This window comes from Cervus canadensis, chromosome 29, assembly GCF_019320065.1.
Source record: "Cervus canadensis isolate Bull #8, Minnesota chromosome 29, ASM1932006v1, whole genome shotgun sequence".
Classification (NCBI taxonomy): domain Eukaryota; kingdom Metazoa; phylum Chordata; class Mammalia; order Artiodactyla; family Cervidae; genus Cervus; species Cervus canadensis.
The window spans coordinates 23,073,098-23,096,817 of NC_057414.1; the positions used below are offsets into that span (position 1 = coordinate 23,073,098).

The 23,720-nt window shown below is 45.9% G+C and overlaps 1 protein-coding gene across 13 annotated transcripts in view; it reads right to left on the reverse strand.

Moving 5' to 3' along the window:
• The window catches only part of NAV2 (neuron navigator 2), an 874,724-nt gene that overhangs the window by 207,264 nt on the left and 643,740 nt on the right, over positions 1-23,720 (reverse strand). For all 13 annotated transcript variants that reach the window (XM_043451131.1, XM_043451122.1, XM_043451119.1 and 10 more), the window contains one exon: positions 17,481-17,641. In XM_043451131.1, coding sequence (XP_043307066.1) covers positions 17,481-17,641 — 161 coding nt within the window. The remainder of the gene's footprint in view (positions 1-17,480; positions 17,642-23,720) is intronic.

A 23,720-nucleotide genomic window follows, 5' to 3' on the forward strand; every position in this document is an offset into this window, starting at 1 on the left:
AGCAGCGGCTACTTTGGTTGCCAAGACGTGACCGCTAAGGCTGACGGATACCCCAAGGCTAGAGCCATGGAACCTTGGCATGCCCGGACAGAAGGCAGCCCAGGTTCTGAGCTCCACTCCTCTCCTCGGGTTGACACTAGTTAAGCTATAATGTCTTTCTTCTTCTTCTCCAAAGATGTCTCAGTCACTGGCTCCCAGGAGCAGGGCAGCAGGTTATTTCAAACTGCGGTTTTAGATGATCAGATGGCCCAGAATAAGGAATGATGGACAAACAAAAGGAAAAACAGAATCACCTTCAGAAAGAAATCCTTTACTGATCCAAGGGTCCTTTGTTCCAAAACACTGTGCAAAAATCATCCATCATGACCTTTAAAGTTGTTTTAGAGGAGTATTATTAAGTTGGCTAATGTCCTTTTGCTTAAAACTCTGCTGAAAGATGTATCTTCTTTCCTAGTAGTCAGTTTATTAAAAAAGAAAGAAAGAAAGAAAGAAACAGGCAACCTAACGAATGGTTCTTCCAATATGCCTGCTTGTCTAAATCAATAATTTTGTCTTGAATTGCCCCTCCTTCAATGAGTGGCAGTGGGGGGATTTAAAGAATCAATAGGCTAATTTCTAAGATACCAGGAGCAAAAGAGAACCAGGTGAATATTCACCAAGCTATGACAAGAGTTCATTTGCTAACAAGCTGTTCTTTCAGGGAAGGGCACTGTGTGTTTCTTGGTCCCTTGGTTTTCAAAAACATCCTTCACCATGGAGATGTAGCTAAGCAGGAAGAGGTGGTTCTACGAGGGGGCTTTAGATTTTTGATCCTAAGCAACAGACCAGGCGTGAAGAACCGGCTCCCTGGAGTTCTCAGTTCAGATGCTGCCATCATTCTGCCCCTTGTAGTCATTTGTGACTTTCATGACTTCACACATTCAGTAAACATTATATCCATAATTCAGGGTGTTTTTCCCACCTATGTTTCAGCTCTAGTAATCCTCTCAATAATTTTGCAGTTGGTGCCATTCTCCCTTCCATCTTAGAGCTGAGGAATTGGAAGCTCAGAGATGTTGAAGAAGACATCAAAGTCACACAGCCATCAAGAGGATTTGCTAGGGCCAGACTCCCAGTGTCTTGCATCCCAGGCTGACATTTAGACCATCTTCCTTACATGGCAACTTGTGCCGGTTGGTATGGAAAAGAGAAAGCAGAGGAGCAAGGGGATCTGAAAATCAGGGATCCCAGAGGCCTGAGAACAGGCTTAGGCTGTTACTTCACAGGTAGTTCCTACTTTGGGCAAAGGGGGTCTCATAAAGTAAGGCAACTTTCATCCTTGCAGTGAATGGCTTGTGTCTGCTGGTCAGAGAGAATTTCCATGGGACTGAATAACCAAGGATGCTTCAGCCATTCTCCCCACTGAGTTCACAGAACTGCGTGCTCCCAGCTTACCTTTAATGAACTCATTGTATTCTCATTGTCATGTGATTGCAGTATAAATATACTATTACCTCAACAAGTCAAATCAATCCAATCAATATAGATAAATACATACATATACTGGGTTCAACTTCTATAGTGTGGGAGACTGACTGCAAAGACAGCCTTAGGTCTCCACTCCTCTCTGGATCCTGTATGTTTTGCAATATAATTTCAGAGCATTTCCCTCCTTCGTGCACCTGGGTAGACTGGGTGACCTGCTTTGGCCAACAGTGTGAAGCAGAAGAGAACTGAGGTTGTTTTTCAGAGCTTAGGCATCAAAGGGCCTTGCACACGTCAACCCTATCTCAGAACTTGCCGACCATCATGGAACAACCAGGACAGCCTGATGAAGGATGAGAGACCAGCAGAGAAAGTTGGTTTGGCTCAGTTGAGGCCAGTAAAGACCAGCCAGCACCCCACACACCACCCAGGTGACCTAAGATGCAGGAGCAAGCCCCACCAGGATTACCAGAGCCTAATACACCTCAACAGAGCTGACCCATCTACCTATAGGCTTGTAAGCAATAATAGCTATTATTTGAAACCAGAACTTTTAGGGCCAGAAGAGATAGGAGTCCAACCAGTCAGAACCTGCTTCACCAACCTGATCAAGGCTAAACTTCAGAAAAAGGTTCACTCTCACAAGGTTTAGATCCCACAAGCATTTGAAGATGCTTGGGGAAATAATCACTATTTCTGATGGGAGGGTTTTGAGACCAAAATTGCTCAGAACTTGGCTAAAAGAGCAAAAGCTTGGAGTCAGGCAATCCGAGTTAGAATCCTCATCCGAGCACTTGAGTCCTACGTGGAAAAGTCACTCTGCCCACAAGGGTACTCACTTGAGACCAGATGAATTTAGTATGAAGCAAAGTAATCCTGGCTGGCTAAGGAGGTTTATTACCAAAGGGCCAGAGCATCATTTGTGCATGAACAGGAGGACAGGATGAGTCTCAGGGGCACAGATCTCAGGGCTCAGGATCTTCCCAGAAGGTAGACTCTCCCCCTGGCTTTCCCTAATGAATGCTGCCCCCTACAGCACATACGTGAAATAGGCTTTAAAAACCAATTCTGCAGGGACACCTTCTATCTGGCTCGTCTCAGCAGAGGGCAAGGAAACGGAAATGAGTTCAGTGTTAGGTGGCTAAAACCAGGCACCCGTAACTTCTCCCTCAGTGGTCACAGCTATTTCCGTCTGGCAGGGATCCTTGTCTGTGGCCTCTCTGATGACCTCAGAACATGAGTTTGGCCAACTTATCTGAAGTTAAGGGAGAAATCTTCCCCAAGTATGTGAATAGAGTAAAGGAAGTCATCGCAAATCGCATACAGGCTGTTATCCGCATGAAATGCAACTTTTGGTCAGTAATGAACCCTAAAGGGTAAGCAGCATGAAGAATAAACCACATGGTTGGAATGAATGGAGACCTTCAATGGAACCAATCCAAAGGTGGGGCTTTGGGAAACCCCAACAAACTGCGGGGGAGCACGTGTCACTACCAGGCCCCTCCAGGACCTACTAAAATCACACCAACTTTACCCTTTGCCTGAGATCATCAAATCCTCTCTTTGCAAGGGATCTTAGGGAGGATCTGTTCTAATCTACCTGCTAATGTAAGGAACCCTCCTTAGGAACCTTAGCGAGCGATGACTTAGCCTCCGGGTCTGTTTCCCTTAAGTCAGGGAACTCCCTACACCCCAGACAGCCTTTTCAACTGTGAGAAGACAAGAGCGAGAAACTCTTTTCTTTTTTAAAATGAAGCCAAAGTTTGCCTCCTTGTCATTTTTTAGTTCTGCCCTCTGTGGCTGTGTGTGTGTGTATGTGTTACTTGCTCAGTCGTGTCTGACTCTGCGACTCTGTGGACTGTAATCCGCCAGGCTCCTCTGTCCATGGGATTTCCCAGGCAAGCATACTGCAGTGGGTTCCATTTCCTTCTCCAGGGGATCCTCCTGACCCAGGGATCGAACACGAATCTCCTACATTGTAGGCAGATTCTTCAGCGGCTAAGCCACCAGGGAAGCCTGGGCCTCTGTGACTAGAGGGAGAAAAAAAGCAGGCCAGGATACAGACCTTCATTTCTAAAAGGAAACCGGTCTCACTCCATAAAAGCGGTCCATCTCCATGAGACTGTTCCCTAAAACATCTTTGTTCCTAACCATTGAGTAGGCAAATGGATGTTCTGAGCAAAGCAGACCTCTGCAAATGTCTCTCTGGGTCTCACACTCTGATGAGGTTCTACCTAATCCAGAGACTTAGGTTTATTCTTCCTACACTCTTCCTCATAGCTCTTCTCTTCTCAAGAGCTGGTATGACACGGTGTGATGAGGTCACCTGTGCTGTGTGTAACAGGTGTCTCTTCCACCAGCATGTCAGTTCCATGAGGGCAAGCATCATTGTCTGCTTTTTTTCACTTTCAAATTTTGTTACTAGTGTGATGCCCAAGACAGAGGAGGCACCTGAACACGTGCTGAATAGATGGAAGAGTTTCAAGTACACAAACATGCAGCCAAATAAGAAGGGGGAGACTATTACTCCATACTGTACAGTCTGGTTGGAATTCCCTAGCTCTTAAAACTGGAGCCAAATCTAGCATAACTTTTCTTGCAGCAAAAAGCAGCAAGTACCTTCAAAGACCCTTATCCTTAGGGCGAATCCTGATTCTTGAGTCCACCAGATGCTGGCCCGCGGAAGGGAGAGCGTGCACATCCTTGTGCAGACCGACTTCAGTGCTGCTCTGCTGTCAGTTCCGACCACTGGAGAGGAAGCTTTCCCCCCTTACCACATGAACCTGATCATGCCCACCATGTGGGTTTTCTTCAGTCCACATACATTCTACAAAACTGTGAGAACAACTGGTTGGAAGACTCTGGCAGAAAATGTTGAGACAGTCTATAGTCACCCTCCCAGACTGCCCTGAGAATGTCAGGCTGCAAAAACCAACCCTCCACTCGAACACGATGCAAAACCTGGGCAGTAGGGGGCAGCAGAGACTCACTGTCCTGGCCTACTCTGAGCCAAAGGACTTTTTTTGGTATCCTTGCTTTATTCAAGGTGAGCTATTAAGGGTCCCTGATTCCCTACTCCTTTTCATCTTTCATAAAAATGCTCTGATTCTCCCATTTTGCAAAAGGCAGAGGGAGCCTCAGGTACAGAGAGGCCTTCTTGACCTTTGCTCTTATGAAGGAAGTAGGCCAGGCCGCTGATGGAAATCTTGAATAAGAGATCTTGCTGGTAAGATCTCTCGAATCTCCACCAAGTCTGGGGAGCCTCGCCAATCCCATGAATCAACACAGCTGCCACCGTTGATGGCAGGAGCTCCTGGGACACCAAGAATATAAATTGTGCCCACAATGCCTTGGCATAAGCCACTGTGCGGCACAACCATTTATCTCCAGGGGGGGCACCCGCTGATGGCCCATGCATCGCTTCCACCACAGCAGAGATGGACGGTGACCATTATGCTGGAGACAAATGTTCTCAGTTATCCTCAGTTGACACCCTCATCAGAAGACGGTTCTCTGACATGTGATGGAATCCTAATGAAATGCACAGACTCGGAAGCAGACGGCAAGCTGCTGCTAGGAAACAGGCATTTTATCTGTCAGGTTCATTTAGGCCTGAGGATGCCACGTCCTCAGCACAGAGGCAGCCACATGTGTTTACAAGGAACTCCTCACGCAGTTGGTGCTGCTACACGAGCTGTCAAGCCTTTTGTTTTTAATATGTATTTATTTGGCTGTGCCAGCGTTAGTTACAGCACATGGGATCTTTTTAGCTGCGGCATGTGGGATCTAGTTCTCTGACCAGGGATGGAACCTGGGCCCTCTGCATTGGAAGCACGGAGTCTTAGCCATCGGACCACCAAGAAAGACCCAAGCTGTCAAAGTTTTACTGGTCAGAAACAATCCCTGTTCTAACCAGCATTCTCTTCTTATACTTTACATTGTGAATACGGTCCCCATATGCTCTTAGAAAAGTTAATCTCATTTATCCCTACTCATATTTATCTTTTCATGTTAATAAACACTGTCAAATACCTAACTTTGTGAAGGAAAATATTAAAAAAAAAAAAAAGAACATTAAATGAACAACTAAACTAAGCCCTGGCTGCAGATGACACCTGGATAAAAATGACTAGGGGAGCCCTCAGAAACATAAATACTTTCCCTTACCAATGATCCTTGAAATTAAATTGAATTCGTGTATGTGTGACACTTTTCATACAGCAGATGGAAGCAAAAGAAATACTGAAATTCATCACCCAAAGATCAGATGAACATCCACTAGTCATTTTCGGTTCCTGACACAAGACTAATCAAATAGATCTTTCATCTTCCTAAATGTTTTTTTCTTTTTCTCAACTCATTCATTCTGTTACAAAAATCCAGGTTGACTGTATTTGCGAGGAAGGATATATAGCAGAACCATGAGCTCACACATGGCTTTGAAACACATCCATATTTGGAGGAAAACAAACATGGTTACATCCCTCTTATTCTTCTCCCTGCAAAAACGATGGCTCTAGTATGAAAGGTTATTAGTCTGACACTTTGGAGGGACTGATGCGTCTCCTCCTCTGAAAGCTCTTCTGAATTACACTGTAGATCAAGAAAATAGCTCCCGAAGGTGGCCAGACAGAGTCCTTTCACCTTCAGGTCTGACTTTAGTTTCATGCTGGAGGTTAAGGACAGAAGTGAGGATGGAGCGTGCGAAGGAAGGAGCACCCCAAAGGCTCCTCTCCAGGTGGGCCTGCTGGCACTCACCCTTCCTCTCAAAAGGAAAGTGCTCTTACACTCATCAAGTAACAGCAAACTCTCCAAGTGCAGGTAGAGAAAGAGCCAGCAGATGATTCTCCACTCAGAGAGCGGCTGAGCCAACGGCTCCCTGTGACCGTCTCCTTGCACTGTTCCCTCTATGACTGTATCTAGACTCCACAGGGGCAACTCTCCTTTTTATATTTCCAACCGAAGTACAGGATCCAAATCCATCTCCTTATTTTTCATTAGCTCAACTGAAACAAGGTAGCATTGAGTGATTTTTTTTTTTCTTAAATGAAGAACTTCGAGAGAGATTAGTGAGGCAATAGCAAGAAATCAGATCCCAAGACCCTGTGCAAGTAGGTAAGTGTACCGAACACAAGTTGCTGACTCTTGAGACCAACTATAAATGTGTGTGTACAATAAAAAGCATGGATGTGTCAATATAAATGGTTCCCTACGAACTGAGCTCCTGCTATATGCCAGGTGTTAGTCTGGGCATCTTCCCGTGTTCATCTCTAGTACCTATTAACAACACACAACATAGTAGTTGCTGAGAATTGCAGGGCAGTTAGAAGGTAGCTCTTTAATTGCCCTACGAAAGGGGACCATGAATTCCTTCTAGGGGAGAGGTTCTCAAACTTCAGTGATGTAAGAAGGAAAAGGGTGTAAAATCCAGACTTTCAGACTCTAACTCAGAAATCTGAACTAGAAGGACTAGGTTTGTAAAGCTTCAGAATTTCTCTCGTAAGCAATGACCTCAAAGGATGCTGGTGTCGGAGGCCCACTCACTCATCAGACCTTGAGAAATGATGGAGTCTTGAATTCATGGTCCCACCAGACCGTGGGACGTGAGCTGTTCACCTCAGACTTAACAGAGAGACCACGTGGAACTTGGTGCCTCTTCCATCTCACGGGGGCAATCTGCATACATATGTTGGAGCGTAAAAAATGTCACAGTGGAGGCACTATTTTGGAGAGGTACCATGTGTTTCAGGACTTTTCATCTCTTCAATTAGACAAGGTCAATAATTTGTTTAGAACAAGAGGGAACCAGGGTGTGAAATGCAAACTAGAAAAATGAAACCCGCCTTTACCGTAGGAGCCATAACCTCCACCTTCTGACCTGTGAAAGGGTACCATTAACAGCAAACCAACGGACCACACAACATTGAGAAAGATCAGAAGGCATTAACTGTTTCAAAGCCACGTAAACGACAGCCACGATAATAAACTCCAGCTATTAGGAAACAAGTCATACCCTGCATAGAAATGTCTTCAACCAACAGAGGAGACAAGGACAGAAAACCTGAACTGAACTCTACAAAAAGGCAAGAAACAAATGCTTTATACCTGACGTTCTCCCATCACCAGGGCTGGGGCAGCCTGTTGCTGCCGCACGGATGAACACATCGAATCTCTGCCAAGTGAGGTGACCTGATGTTGGGAAAGGATTAACAAAACCTTTCCCTTTCTGCATGAGAATCTGACCTCCGCTTGACCTCCTATCTCTGGTCCCCTGGAAACTTGATAAAGATAGAATGTCAGCTATGTTACTAAGCAACACTGCTCATGATAAAAATGACCCTGGATAGTTACACCACAACTGGACCGACAACAGCTGTAAATGAAGAATAAATACCTGTTGGACACCACCATCATTTTGGACTTCTCTGAGTGTTATGACTACCGATCGGGCCCAAGTCTTGCAGGAACCCTAGAAGTCAGGCACGTGGAGATGTCACAGGAAAGACTGGCTCCTGTGAGTAATGAGCTCCATGCAGCTTTTAAGCTAGAGGGACTCCTACACCTGCCCTGTGTGGGTCTTATTGCTTCACTCCTGAGCTGTCACCCGAGGTGGGACGGGGCAGTGATGGGCCCTGGATGCTGTGTGGACCACTCCCATGGAACAGAAATGCCCACACTGCCCTGCTAACAACCTTCCTGACAGTCCCTGGTGGAGTGGAAGGGTGCCAGGTGTAGCCTGTGACGGTCTCAGTGAGACCCTGAGCACGTGTCCCGGTGAGCATTACCCTTGCCCAAAGCCACACTCCTGGGAGGTGACAGGGCCAGAACTCAAAGTCAGTTGGCTGCCTTCAAGGGAAACAGTTTCTGTTTAATTACAGGGCCCAGAACTCTTCTCCTGAGATAACTGTATCCTGGCCCAAGAGTCTGGGGCAGCTGGTACAAGGCCCTGCCGGATGTGATTTTCCCTTCCAGTGCCACGTGAGTGCCCTAGATTTGGAAGCATCTATTTCATCCTGCCTGCACACCCTAACAGCTGAGTCACTGAGCTCCACTGCTAGATGGTCTCCCAGCTCTTTGCATGAAACTGCCCTCAGCAGGAAGCCCCTTTTCTCGTCACTAGCAACATTGTAACTAACTTTTCAACCAAGCACCCCCATGACCTGCTCATCTCTGGCCCAAACACATTTTTCAGATCTATTGATAGATAGATAATACCCTGCCTAACTTGTCCGTGGTTTCTCTTGATCAAAGAAGTAGAAATGAAGAATAAGTAATTAACAGAGGAGCAGATCTCTGCCCTAGCTTCCCCTTCAGTAACCTTCAGAAATAACTGTGTGACCAAGATAACATCTAGAGGAAGATCACAAGGCGTGGCCAAGGCTGCATACAAGTCTGCACGTGGGGGGATGGTGAGGACTCTGGCCCCCATCTCAGTGATTCACTCAGGTTACTTCCTGTTTCCCTCTAAAAGCTTTCCAGGCTGAGCAGAATCTTCAGAGGTGGGTTTTGGGGGACCGGTAAGTCCACCATCTCCCCAGATTGCTGGCATTCTGCTTAAAGGTACCTTTCCTTTCTATCAACGTCTGTGAGAACTGATTTTGTAAAGCAGCGAGCAGTGGGACCTGACTCATTAGGTAACATGAGAGACTTCTTTAAACACAATGATACCCTGGTTCAAACCTTTGAGATGGCTCAGACAATGATGGCTTCAGGCTGAAGGGTCATGGTGATGTCACATGTGATTCCCAAACTGAGGTGACTATCACCCATGAGTACAGACAGGTACCCAAGCTCTCCCCTTGCCTGGGGTGACAGCTCTGGAATGGCAGGGGTCCCCTGATGATCCCTATCCCAACACTGAAATGATCTTGCAGAAGTTTCCCTCTGCAGGACCTTCACAAAACATGAGGCTACTAATACCTGAGCCCACACAGGTCCTCCCGACCGGAAGGGTTGATGCGTCCTTCCTTTCCAAACTCCCCTTCCTTTGCTCTCAGGAAAAATCTTCAGATGGAAATCAGGACAAATGATATTGCCTCTCTGACGTCTTCCTCAGCCTTCTTCTTCACGACTCTGAGCACATCCCTATTATACCACAAGGAACTGTGGGGTTGGAGAAGACTCTTGAGAGTCCCTTGGACTGCAAGGAGATCAAACCAGTCGATTCTAAAGGAAATCAACCCTGAATATTCATTGGAAGGACTGATGCTGAAGCTGAAGCTCCAATACTTTGACCACCTGATGCGAAGAGTTGACTCATTGGAAAAGACCCTGATGCTAGGAAAGATTGAGGGCAGGGGGAGAAGGGGACGACAGAGGATGAGATGGTTGGATGGCATCACTGACTCTATGGACGTGACTTTGAGTAAGCTCCAGGAGATAGTGATGGACAGACAAGCCTGGTGTGCTGCAATTCATGCACAAGCCTGGTGTGCTGCAATTCATGCAGTTCAAGAGTCAGACACGACTTAGCAACTGAACAACAACAGTAAACACCACCCCTCCCCCAAGCTGTCCAGCACCCAGTCCTCACTGTCACAACCTCCAGCCCAAAGTTGAGCACAAATGGTGATGAACAAAGGCGACATGAAACATGGGCACCCCAGCCATAAGCTCTTTTGCATGACCTGGACCACTGAATCAGCTTCATCTAAACTGTAATTTTAGGTCAGTATCTTGATTAACAGCAGAACATGGGCAACTTTTTCATGCTTCCCTCTCCCATTCACTAAGCCTGATAAAGAGCTTGCCTTGCAAACCACAAAGTTGACAAGTTTATCAGTTCAGTTCAGTCGCTCAGTCGTGTCTCTTTGCGACTCCATGGACTGCAGCATGCCAGGCCTCCCTGTCCATCACCAACCCCCAGAGCTTGCTCAAACTCATATCCATAGAGTCAGTGATGCCATCCAAAGACCCTAATGCTGGGAGAGATTGAAGGTGGGAGGAGATGGGGACGACAGAGAATGAGATGGTTGGATGGCATCATTGGACATGAGTTTGAGTAAACCCTGGGAGTTGGTGATGGACAGGGAGGCCTGACATGCTGCAGTCCATGGGGTTGCAATGAGTCAGACATGACTGAGTGACTGAACTGAACTGAATTGATTCTGGGCCATTTTAGTTCACTGATTCCTAAAATGTCAGTGTTCACTCTTGCCATCTCCTGTTTGACCACTTCCAATTTACTTTGATTCATGGACCTAACATGCCAGGTTCCTACGCAATATTGTTCTTTATAGCATCGGACTTCAATTCCATCACCAGTCACATCCACAGCTAGGTGTTGTTTTCGCTTTGGCTCCATCCTTTCATTCTTCCTGGAGTTATTTCTCCACTCTTCTCCAGTAGCATATTGGGCACCTACCGAACTGGGGAGTTCCTCTTTCAGTGTCCTATCTTTTTGCCTTTTCAGACTGTTCATGGAGTTCTCAAGGCAAGAATACTGAAGTGGTTTGCCATTCCCTTCTCCAGTGGACCGCGTTTTGTTAGAACACTCCACCACGACCCCTCCATCTTAGGTGGCCCTAAGCAGCATTGCTCATAGTTTCATTGAGTTAGACAAGGCTGTGGTCCATGGGATCAGTTTGATTAGTTTTCTGTGATTGTGGTTTTCATTCTGTCTGCCCTCTGATGGATAAAGATAAGAGGCTTATGGAAGCTTCCTGCTGGGAGAGACTGTGGGGGAATCTGGGTCTTGTTCTGAAGGGCGGGGCCATGCTCGGTAAATCTTTAATACAATTTTCTATTGATGGGCAGGACTGTGTTCCCTCCCTGTTGTTTGACCTGAGGCCAAACTATGGTGGAGGTAATGAAGATAATGGTCATCTCCTTCAAAAGGTCCCATGCACGCACTGCCTCACTCAATGCCCCCGACCCTGCAACAGGCCACCGCCGCCCCATGCCTCTGCCAGAGACTTTTAGACACTCACAAGCAAGTCTGGATCAGTCTCTTGTGGGGTCACTGCTCCTTTCTCCTGGATCCTGGTAGACACAAGGTTTTGTTTGTGCCCTCCAAGAGTCTTTCCCCAGTCCTGTGTTCTGGGGCTCTATGGTGGGGTTCATGGTGACCTCCTCCTAGAAGGCTTATGCCACACCCAGGTCTGCTGCACCCAGAGCCCCTGCCCCTGAGACAGGCCAGTGCTGATCCTTACCTCCGCAGGAGACACTCAAACCCTCAAAGGCAGGTCTGGCTCGGTCTCTGTGGGGTCTCCTGGTGTGCACAAGGTTTTGTTTTAGCCCTCCGAGGATCTCTGGTGGGTATGGGGTTTGATTTTAAATGCAATTTCTCCCCTCCTACCATCTTGCTCGGGCTTCTCCTTTGCCCTTGGACATGGGGTATCTTTTTTTGGTGGGAACTAACATTATCCTGCCGATGGTTGTCCAGAAGCGAGTTGTAATTTTGGAAGTCTTGCAGGAGAAGATGAGCGCATATCTTTGTACTCCACCACACAGATTCTAAATCAATGGCTCCAATGTTATTCAGACATGACATTGTGCTAAATGCTGTTGAAATCTTATCTCCAGCCATGTCTGGCTCTCCTTGTCTGCCCAGGACAGGCAGAAGTGAACAAGGAAGAAGAAAGTGACACAGAGAATGAAGACCTGCGAAAGGAACCCACTAGAAAGCGCTGATGGAGCCAAACAGCGAGTTAAAAGTAAAGAATTCATTCATGCTTCACAGTGACTCAGTGACAGAGAACTTTAGGCCCACTTTACAGAAGGGAAAGCTGAGGCCTGGAGAAGTGTCTGAGTGCCAGGCAGGAGTGAGCTTGATCTCAAACCCAGGTGCTTTGGCTCTATGCCACGGTCACCAGTTGTGACTCTCAGCAAAGTACAAAAATCAATTTTTAGCAAACGATCTTGTTATATATTTCAGCATCTTAAAATAATTTGCTTCATTTCTAAGACAAAATATTTTTTTCCCAAGAGAATGAAAATAAAAGTGTTAAATGTGGAGAGAAACTAATCCTCTCACACACTATTGCTGGAAATTATAAATAGGGATAACTTTTTGGGAGCAAAATTTGGCACTGTTAAAACAAATGTAAAATGTGCACATACCCTTCAATAAGCAATTTCATTGAAACAGTTGTATACATGCAAAAAAGACACATAAGGACATTAACCTCAAAACTATTTATAACATCAAAAAATTAGAAGCAATCTAAATGAGAGTGACTGAAAATATTAAAGTAAGTTCATACAATGGAATACCATGCAACAAATTTATGAAGAAAGAAAACGAATGATCCATTAAAAAAATGTCTGTCCGTGATTTGTTGATTTTATTTATAAGACTTGATGTGTCCTATATAAAGCATTTCAAATAGTTCCTGGCAAAGAGTAAACATTAGGAAAAATTTATCAAAATGTTACAGTATATACATTTAACTATGATTTAAAATAAGGAAATACAGAAAACTTAAAAATAAAAACAAAAAATGTGATAGCATATGCATGAAAAAAATGTTTAGTCATTCAGTTCTGTCCAACATTTTTGTGACCCCATGGACTGTAGCCCACCAGGCTCCTCTGTCTATGGGATTTTCCAGGCAAGGATACTAGAGCGGGCTGCCATCTCCTTGACCCAGGGATCGAACCCATGTCTCTTGCATCGCCTATATTGTCGGGGGATCCTTTACCACTGAGCCACTGGGGAAGCCAAAGAGGAATACGAATTAAATGGTAAACAGTAGCTTTGTTTGGGAAGTGGGATTACATAGGGATTTTTTTTCTTTTAATAAATTTGTGCTGCCTGAATATTTTAATATAATTATTTTTGTATTGAAAATAAAGATATGCTTTCCATAAAATGAAGAAAACATTATTATTCAGAAAAGAACATTCTCCATATGCATAGAATTCAGTCTAAGCATTCCAAATTTATATGATGGACTAAATATTTTAGAAATGTATTAAATTTCTGGCAGTGTTACCCATTCAGAGGATGTAAGTGAGGGAATGGAAGGAAGAGAAAAGAGATCATGCCACAAATGTTGGTGGGGGGACATTTCATCTCCCCTCAAAATCTGAAATTCTGGCCTGGAGCCCTAAAGTCGCTCAGAGCCAAAAGAGGAAGTAAAGGACCACCCTAAATCCCAGCCATCCCTTGACAGATGTTTCACAGCCAATGCTGCAGACACATTCTGCAGGGTCCTCCTGACACATTCAGGCCAGGCAAGGCTCGGCCTGGTTGTTGCCTGCAGGAGTGTAAATCCAAAGGTAGACCTAAACCATGAGCGTGGTAATGATGCAATGGACAACTAGCAGGTTTTCTAAAGCCCAAAGCTCTGCAAACTGTCTTCCAAAGCCGCAAAATCTGAAACCTAAATCTCTAGGAAAACGAATAGGATATGTTGCTGTACAGAAAATTTCTGGTTTTCGGGTATCAACTATGTTCTTGGCCACTCTAAGGGACAAAGTAATGAACTGTGTGAGTCCTGAGGTTTTTTCCCTAACTCAGAAGTACTACCTGCTAGTTTTCTTCTATTTTACATCTCAGTTGATTGCTCAATATAATCAGAACTAATTCAGTGATGATGACAAAAGAGGAGTTTGTATCTTTGGACAAGATTTTAAGAGGAATGCTTTAGCGCAAAGTATAAAGTGCTCTGGGGTTTTTGAAAAATTGCTCATTACAATTTCCTTTTATTCCTCTTAATCCTTTTTTAAAACTGGGACTAAATGTTGAAATATTTTTGTCATTTATTGACAGAATAATGAACTTACTGATATGATAAGAGCAAACTCTAGGATTGGAATTCCTAGGTCAGTGGGTCACATAGAAAAGCAGATGACTTGCTTCATCTGAGCGTGAGAAGCCAGAGCACAGTGCTGTCCAGGTCTGACTGACCCACAAGAAAGCTTCATGGAAGGACAGGTAATGAGATTCTGTCCTGGACTTGACCTCACTGGAAAGCAGTCCACACCTCAACTATAGCTGCAACCACACTGAACGGCAATTTATCTGCTCATGAGAGTTTCTCTCTCCAAGCTTGCTCCAGGTGAAGAATGATATCTTATGCACCTAAGTACCTGCTGTGTGCTACACATGGCCAGGTGGCTGAGTTATTTCTGTTCCCTGACACAAACTATATTTTGCATGTAAGTCGCCAACTTCAGTCTTCGAGGTCAGATTCAAGGGAGAACACAGGGACCACGAAGAAAGGAGGAGGAAACAATGACAGTCTCTGAAGGTAAAATTCCATAACTCGTTACCTCAGGACAGTGAAAAAGTAATAAAAAGTACCCAGGCCTGTCCCAACCTTGCTCTCCCTCAGCTCCTCGGGGCAGGAGAGGGCTAATAAATGTACCTGGCGTGCACCTGACCCTCCAGCAGTAACTTTTTATCACTACAAGTCCTTACAGGATTGTGAGTATGTTATAGCTTCCAGAACATTCTCAGGCGTATTCCCTCACTTGACGCTCCTCACAGACATCCCAGGGGACAGGACAGAGCCGGAGTTCAATTCTAGGAGCGAGACGCAGACATGAACTCCAGCACTCAACCACCTGCCAGGGAAAGTCACTAATCTCATTTAGCTTCATTTTCTTTATCAGTAAAACCGAGTTAATATTTACCTCATGGAATGTTTGTGAAGATCAAGTAACATGGTGAAAATCAAAGTCCCTGGCAAATATTACGTGCTCCACAAGTAAATATGACTTTCCTTCCTTTGACATTGAAGTCTTTCCCTGGACAATGCTTCTGTCAGAATCCACAGCCACTGTCCTGCAGAAGGCCTCCCGGCTGTCTGCTCGCTTGGGGCACACACGGCAACCCCCACCCAGGACAGAAGCAGACTGGCGGCTGCCCCAGGGTCAGAGGGGACCCCCGGCTGGGCTGCCTGAGTGACTCTGCATCGTGTGGGCCCTGGGATAGAGGTCTGGCCACCAACCCTGCACCCTCCCGCGTGTGTTCCCTCCACGGCGAACCTTTTCCTTATTTTCTCAATTTTTTGGACACTGGCCTCATATCCATCCTTTAAACTTTTTTTATGTCTCTTCTCCCCAAAGAATTATGGAACAAGGATAGGCCGGTCTAGCAGGATGATCTTCTCCATTCTCCCCACCTCCTTCAACCTGCACGCCTCTAACCAACTCTCAACGAGCAAGGCTTAGAGCATTTCCTTTCTACTTTCAGGAAAAGCACAGTATTAACTGTGATTCTGGAACCAAAGTACCTGAGTTCAGTTCCAACTCCACCTCTCACTGTCTGCTGTGACCCCAGCAAGTACGTAACCTCTCTTTCCCTTGGTTCCATCCTTTGTAAGTGGGCATAACAACACAACTTGGGGGAATTCAATGAGGCACACAGTAGGAGCTCAACAAAATCAGTTCTCTTCTATCTTATGTATGTATATAAATGTATCTGGAAGGTTATGCACAAAATAGTTTATACTGGTGTATAAACTTCAGGGAACACATAGACAAGAAATTTTATTTGCTATAAACTTGTACCATTTTACAAGCATATATTGTTTTTGTAATTTACACAGACTTTTAACAAGAATATACTTGGGTATGGTAAAGAAAAGGAAAGGAAGAGGAGGAAGGGAGGTGGAAAAAGAAAAAGAAAAGAGAAATGGTTTGCCTGAGGCAAAAGTGGAGGACTGGATCAGAGTCATCACTGGTTGAGACCTGACTATAGCTTTAGGGCCCGGTGCAGAGTTCCCCTTGCCTTGTTGGGGAAACCTTCAGCCTTGTATACCTCAGCCCTACATAGATTTCCTTCATGTTTCCTCCAGTGTTCCAGGTGGGGGTGGGTGTAGGGGGAAGCCCAGGGCCTCCTGGACCAAGTTACGGTGGGCTGGAGGGGTGAGTGCAGGGTTTCTGATCTCACTCATGGTGGAAGGGCTGCCAGTCTCCAGAAATACTTTAGGGAGCAGGAGGTAGCTCTCCTGGGTCCCAGGGGAAGAGGGGGCACTCAGGACAAGCCCTGGAATGATTCCACCCTACCAGGCAGAAGTGCTTCCAAGGGGCCTGGGAAGGCCCCCCAAGAAGTCCAGACCACTTTGTCTGGGAGGAATAAAGGAGGGCTCTGGCTGGTACTGGAGAAGGCAGTGACGCCCCACTCCAGTACTCTTGCCTGGAAAATCCCATGGATGGAGGAGCCTGGTGGGCTGCAGTCCATGGGGTCGCTAAGAGTTGGGCACGACTGAGTAACTTCACTTTCACTTTTCACTTTTCACTTTCATGCAATGGACAAGGAAATGGCAACCCACTCTAGTATTCTTGCCTGGAGAATCCCAGGGACGGGGGAGCCTGGTGGGCTGCCGTCTGTGGGGTCACATAGAGTTGGACACGACTGAAGCGACTTAGCAGCAGCAGCAGCTGCCTGTTACTAAAGAATCTTCAAAGCTGTCTCAATTTCCCCATTTCTCCACTGTCTCATGAGACAGAGACTGCAGCAAGCAAAGGTCTGTCTTATTAACTTCTACGCAAGAGTCCCCACGGGGCTGTTTACCTTTTCCCCATTACCTAAAACTTCAGAACTATGCATGGTCAAAATAAAAAAAAATCATATCCTTTTTTGGTAAGAGTTATATTATCAGAATGCCAAGAGGAATGCTGCCTACTCCTTATGTGTAGCCAAGACATTCATTTACCCAACCTACATTTCTGACTTTTTTAAAGGGTGAGAATCCTCTTGTTTCTAATTGCCCTCATATCACTTCTGATGGGTAAAAACCTATCAGCTCACAAAGCTTCATTTCTAGAAAATCATCTACTCTATAGAGCATGTTCTATGAAAATTTATTTTCAAATTGCACACTCTTATATTGCTTCTATGTGTCTTCTGGGCCCTACCCAGACAAACATAGCTATTCCTGCTGGAAACTGTGAAAATGTAGTATTTTCCCCGCCTTATTAATACCTCTGCTAACAAAGTTTCTGCCAACCAAGTATGTTCATCTGAGCAATTCCCCTCACTGTATTTGCAATCCAACACTTACCCCAAGGAACTGGATCTGCTATAAAGATGTCAGAAAGGAACCCCCAAGAAAGTGGCTTACCTTTCTCGTGGCTGCTTGATGGTGGGGGTGGGGAAGTGACCGGTTTAGACTTGTCATAGTTGTTAAAGCTCTGGCTCCGTCGGTTGTTAGCAGTGGCTGACCCTCCGCGTGTCTTGGCCTCGCTGCCTGCAGCGGATACCCTCGCGGTAGGACCTGGAAGTCTAAAATGCAAAAGCAGCAGAGTAATGGCTTCAGTCTCGGGAAAACTGCAGAATCTCAGAAGAAGGAACTACAGCCATGCAAGGGGTAAAAGAAACTATTCAAGACATCGGATCTGTGCTGGCTTGCCAGTCCAAGGACTCAGTGGAACCACCACAGACATCTAGGCTCTAACAACCCCAGGCCAAAGGCAAAGTATGAGCTGTTTTCCTTTGAGCACAGAAAGAGAAATATATGACTATGTTTGCTGACTGGAAATACGAAGCTGAGGAGTTCGCTGGTGGCCCAGTGGTCAGGATTCTGGGCTTTCAATGCCATGCCCAAGTTCAATCCCTAGTCAGGGAACTAAGATCCCACAAGCCACACGGGATGACCAATAATAATAATAAAACAAAGCTCATCTTCCTTTTTCTCCTGGATGAGTAATTTTAATTTTCAAGAGGACCAAACCATCTCAAATTCTATCAAGAGTGCAACATAAAGCCCTGTTAAGACATTAAACTGTTGTACCTTATGTGTGCATCTCTTCTGATAGGTATTGAAAATGGTGTGGGTTTTTTTTTTTTGCCATAATATAGGGATGTAAGTATCAAGAAAGACATAACATGATGGACATAAAGGGAACTGCTACTTCAGAACCTAACACACCTGCAATGAAAACTTATGGCCTGGATGGAAACATTTGTTCAGACATACATTTTTCTTCAACACCTGACAACCGCGTAGACATTACTCTGAGACTGAAGCCCAGCTTCTCTTAAGTAGATAGATAAAATCATATATTCCTTCTGTAAAATGAGCAGGAATCTGTTAGCCTAAAGACAAACACACACTTTCCCTTTAAATAAAACACTTCATTTTTGGGGTGGTTTGGGAAATAAAATCAGCAGACTAATCTTTAGTAATGTGTCTAAAGATATTACGGCCCATTCCCCAAAGAGTTAAGGCTAAGACTCCCCAAATCAGAATTTTTGTTCAGGGACTACTAGGCAGACTGTTTCCAAACATTAGAGTTGAAAGATGAATAAATGATGAAATATTTAATAATATCTTTCAGCTAAAACCCACTTAGCAGTGTTTAAAAGCCACTGGAACCACAGCCGATCAGCATTAGATCTAGTGATAAGTCTGAATTTTCAACTCATAAAGCTTTCAGCCTTCTCTTTCCACACAAATCTGTAAGCACCAAAGAAGTCTGCAGTCTGGAAGCATTTTAGATAGAAGCAGGCAAACACTTTAAACTTATTCTTGTTGGCTAAGCAAGAAAGATGGTTGTAGAGTAAACAGGGAACATGAGCTGGTGTGAGAGGACTGTAAAATTCATACAGTCAAGAAAAAGCTGGCCCAGTTCCTCAACTGGGAGCTAGGAGAGAAGGAAGGGGGTGAGTTTTTTCCCCCAAAAAGCGGCGGAGGGAAGGCCTCACTTCTCACTACACTAGGAGGATTTACCCCTCTGTTAAGCTACCCCATCTTGTTTGGAGAAGACAGTCACCCCATGAAGACAGGCACAGAGTGGGATGCAAAACCAGCAATATCAGTGCCTGTGTTTGGGGACCAGAAGTGGCCACCTTAACCGATCAGAAGAGGTCCAGCAAAGGGATCTTGGTACCTCTAGGTTCTGATTCCAGTGCAAACAGCATCCTGTAAAGCCTCTAAGATGGACAGTGTTATCTGAGGACTCACAGCCAGCGGTGGAGCTGCTGCGGGGCTCCTCCAGGCTGGACTTGGCAGGAGTTTTTATGCCCACAGAGAGGCCTGGAAAAGGATAATGGACTTGTTCCAAGATGATGTCATAGCAACAGTTTTAAGTGGTGCAGGGTAACACAGGCCACGGCATTCTACTCCAGTGTGGAATTGGCAAACAGGGAAGCAAAAAGCATCAAGGAGGGAAAAGATGTGTTCCTTTCAGAGTTGCCAGAGAGGCCTCCCTGCTCTAACCTGGGATTGGACCACAGATTTTTCAGGGCAGCACAGGGCCTTTATGGAGGCAAGAAATCAGTAATGGATGGGATGGCCACATCTCTGAATGAAGTGGGCAACCTGGTCCTCTGTGAAGCAGTGTGATATAGTGGATAAAATGAGCTTTTCCCTTTCAAATATAGACATGATATTGGGCCACTGTTATAATCTGAGATTCATGTTCTTTATTTGTCACTTTTGAATAAGAGTAAAGTACCCCCATGGGATAACTGTAAACTTGAAATGGGACTTAATGTCCAGCAAGTACTCAATGCAGGTTGGTTCCCCTTCTCCTCCTCTCTGCTGAGCATAGATTCCTAAAGGAATCGGACACAGTCATAAAGAAAACATGCTATGGTATAAAAAAAGAATCGAACAAATAAAGAAGGAAATAGATCTAAGTTAAAGAAGCAGAAGAGAGCTGGACAAAAATCAACACACAAAGAGTTGGAGATCAACATTTCCAAAGAGGCATGACAGGCTTTGGCAAATAGGATTCATCATTTCCCCAAGGAACAACAGAGAGGAACAACTCCTTCATTCAAGTATTTGTGACAAAGACCTTACACTTGGGGTGCCTCTTGGCCATCTGTGAGCTCCACTCCCCAGACTGAGACATCCTCAGTCTTGGATTAACTGAGACAGCTCTGGTTTCCCAAGGTGCGGTCACCATCATCTCTTCCTTGAGTCAGAACCTAGAGGTGCTACACAGGCAGACACATCCTTTAAAGGCTGCAGGTTGTGCCAAGTTTTCTGAGACCTGGAAGAGGAGGTCTGGAAGCCCTTGAGGGCAGCTGACATGGCAAATAAAGATGGGCAGCACCTACCAAGCCATCAAAAGCCACCATCAAGCTCAAGCCAACACATCACTCTCTACCTCACCACCATCACACCCTAGCAAGAACACCCTTAACTTGATCAAATGGGAAAACTGGATGGATACCAAGTAACTTCTTCCGAGTGTCAGAAGGAATCCCTGTGAACACCGGTGCTTTAAAACTTGGGTTCTGTTGTGAATGGGGTGGGACAGCTGCTTGCTCCAAAGCAAGCCCCTCCATGCCTCTGAAACTTTCAGCAGAGTCTGCCCCACAAAAAAAGGCCATGAGTGAATGTGTGGTGGGTGGGAAATAAGGAAAAGAGCTTCATTTGGGTCCACCCAGGAGGGAACCAAAACATCCCTTGGGATGAGTCAATCCACAAACTGAATTCATTCAGACTGAATTGAAAGCGCAGGATTTCAAAGCCAAAGGTGCCCATGAGATCCTAAGATACCTGAGCCATCTGCGTGAGGGCACTGGACTTCACAAACTGAAGAAGGGCTACGCTATGTCCGTGTTCCTGAGTCCTTCCTTACCCCAATTCGTATGTTGAAATCATAATGCCCAATGTGATGGTATTAGGGAGATGATGAGGTCGTTAGGCAGAGCCTCATGAATGAGATCAATGCCCTTATAAATGAGGACTCAGAGCACTAGTTCACCTCTTCCACCATGCAAGGTCGTAGCAAGAAGTCAGCGGCCCACAACCTGAAGAGGGCCTTTACCAGCATCCAACCAGGCTGGCACCTCAACCTTGGGCTTCCAGTCTCCAGAACTGTGAGCAGTAAGTTTCTGCTGTTTTTAAGTCACCCAATCTGTGCTGCTTTATTATGGCAGCCCCAAAAGACCATCACAGGGTTCTAGCTCAGTCTTATTTAGATCTTAAGTGGCTGATAGACTCTAGCTGACATCTAAATTACATATGTATTGATAAAAGAATATGAAAGGTCAGAAGTAATTCTGAGAAGGAAAATAATGACCTTGAAAGTTGGTGGATGGTCAGGGAAGATGGTCAGGAACAAAAGCGACCCCAGAGAAAGAATCAGTGTCTGAAATGTGAGTAAGGGGCAAGAAGATAAGGAGCAGAGGGCTCATGCAGAGGGGGGCTTATAGAAAAGCACAGAGGAAAGAAAGGGCTGGTGTATGCTGGGGCTTGGGGGGCAGCGTGGGAGGAAACGAAGCTGGAAAAGCAGGTTGGGCCAGCCTCAGTGTCACACCATGAACGTTGGACTTGGTCCGGTCCTCCAGCAAGGCGACAGTCATCCTAGAGGCTGAGAGCAAAGCTAGAGCTGGAAAGCAGAGTAGCTTCCAGTGTCCAATGATACAGGCCGCCGGCCAACCTTTTGAAGCTGATTCTTGTTAACATCCTTGCGCATCAGGAGCACTTCTCTCCTGGCCTGGGAGCAGCTGCTGTCTGTCCATTTAGCATCCTTCCAAAGCAGAGCTGGGTCTTGCTCATGGAGAACAGCGGCAGGTACCAGAACAGATGCTGCCCCGCAGTGCCCGACTCATCAGAACAAGCAGAGACTGCGGCAAGTAAACCTCAAATCATCCACAACCTGCCTCATTCAGAGTGCCGGAAGGTTCCAACAGCTCCTTTGCAAGAGGGACTCTGCTTCCTGTGACCATTCCGGGTCCAGACAAGTTACAAAATAGGAGGACACAAATGGGTTCTCTGAAACACACATGGCGCTTTTTGAAAAAATGATGTTTGAGGGAAGAGGTGTAACAAAGAAGCAGAAGGAAATCCCTGCTGCTCTGGGAGCCCGTGGTCAATTTCTCCAACAGGTATGTGCACAGCCGAGCGGGCAGGGCAGTAAGACTGTCATTCCTGGCACATAACTTGCGTGTGAGTTCTGGCTCCACTTGCTGCATGTGCTAATGAGAAGAAAGTGGTTCTCCCAAAAACCACTTCAATGGCCAGGAGCAGAAGATGCCCCACCCGCCCCCAGCTCTCCCGGGAAAGATGGCAGCTTGTGTGCCCATGCTAAAGACCTTGGAGGGCAGGGGTCATAATCGGAGATGCTTTTTGCTAGACAAGATGATTAAATGCTAAGTCTCTCAACTCCACAGCATCTGCTTTTCAGCAGCTGGGTGGAGAGGACTGAACTACTAGCCACGCTGATTCCTCTCCACCAGATGGTCGTGTAGAGATCAACTCTGTGGGATACCCCAGAGCTGGACCAGATCAGCTGAAACCACCAACAGTACCCTAATCAGCTAGTTACCGTGCACTGATTACATGCCAGGTAGCAAAGGACTGGCAATGATTTTATTTACTCCACACAGCACTATGAGTGAGACAGGACTACTTTTTACCAACAAGGAAACACCAACTCATGGAGATTAACTAATTGGCCCAGGTAACATCGTAAGTGATGAACACAGGGTTTGCCAGGTTTGACTGCAAAGTCACCAGGCTTCTGTGCCTCCCACAGATAGAAGAAGCCTAAATACCTGAGGCTCACCAGGGACCCCAAGATCTCTTACCAACACAACACAGTGGTCAGAGGTGGAAATTCATGGAAATTCTTCATCCCTGTACCAGTTCCCTCCTTCAGTTCCTTCCCTGTAGACTCAAGGTGAGGCTCCCCTCCCTGCTCAACACCCCTGGTGCCTGTCTAGGTGTCTGGCTCTGGCAGGTATTTGCACCTGAAAAGAGACTTATTTCCAGAGCTCTGGAAGAGGTGTCCAACTCACCCAGAGGGGTAGGCAGGGCTGTTTTCTTTTGGCAAGCAAACTTTACTGCAACCCCTGGCGGTGCCTGATCAGCTAAAATCTTTATTAAGATTGGGCTCAAGGCTAGTGGTGGGAAAGTGGGGGTGAGGGGAAGGCAAGGAGTGTCAGGCAAATAATAAAAGAAGATCCCTTTGGTCAAGCAGGAGATGACAAGAGTGAACATCGACATTTGAGGAATCAGTGAACTAAAATGGACTGGAATGGGTGAATTTAATTCAGGTGATCATTATTTATCACCCACTCAATGGACATGAGTTTGAGCAGACTCCAGGAGCTAGTGAAAGACAGGGAAGCCTGGTGTGCTGCAGTCCATGGGGTTGCAAAGTGTCAGACACGACTGAGTGACTGAACAACAACAATCCCTTTGTCAGGCTCATCAGAAACAAAATGCATCCAAAAGGAAATCTAGGTGAGGGATTGGGCTTGCCTGGTGGCTCAGAGGTAGAGAATGGCCTGCCATGCAGGAGATGCAGGTGGCTCAGAGGTAGAGAATGGCCTGCCATGCAGGAGATGCAGGAGACGAGGGTTTGATTCCTGGGTTAGGAAGATCCCCTGGAGGAGGAAA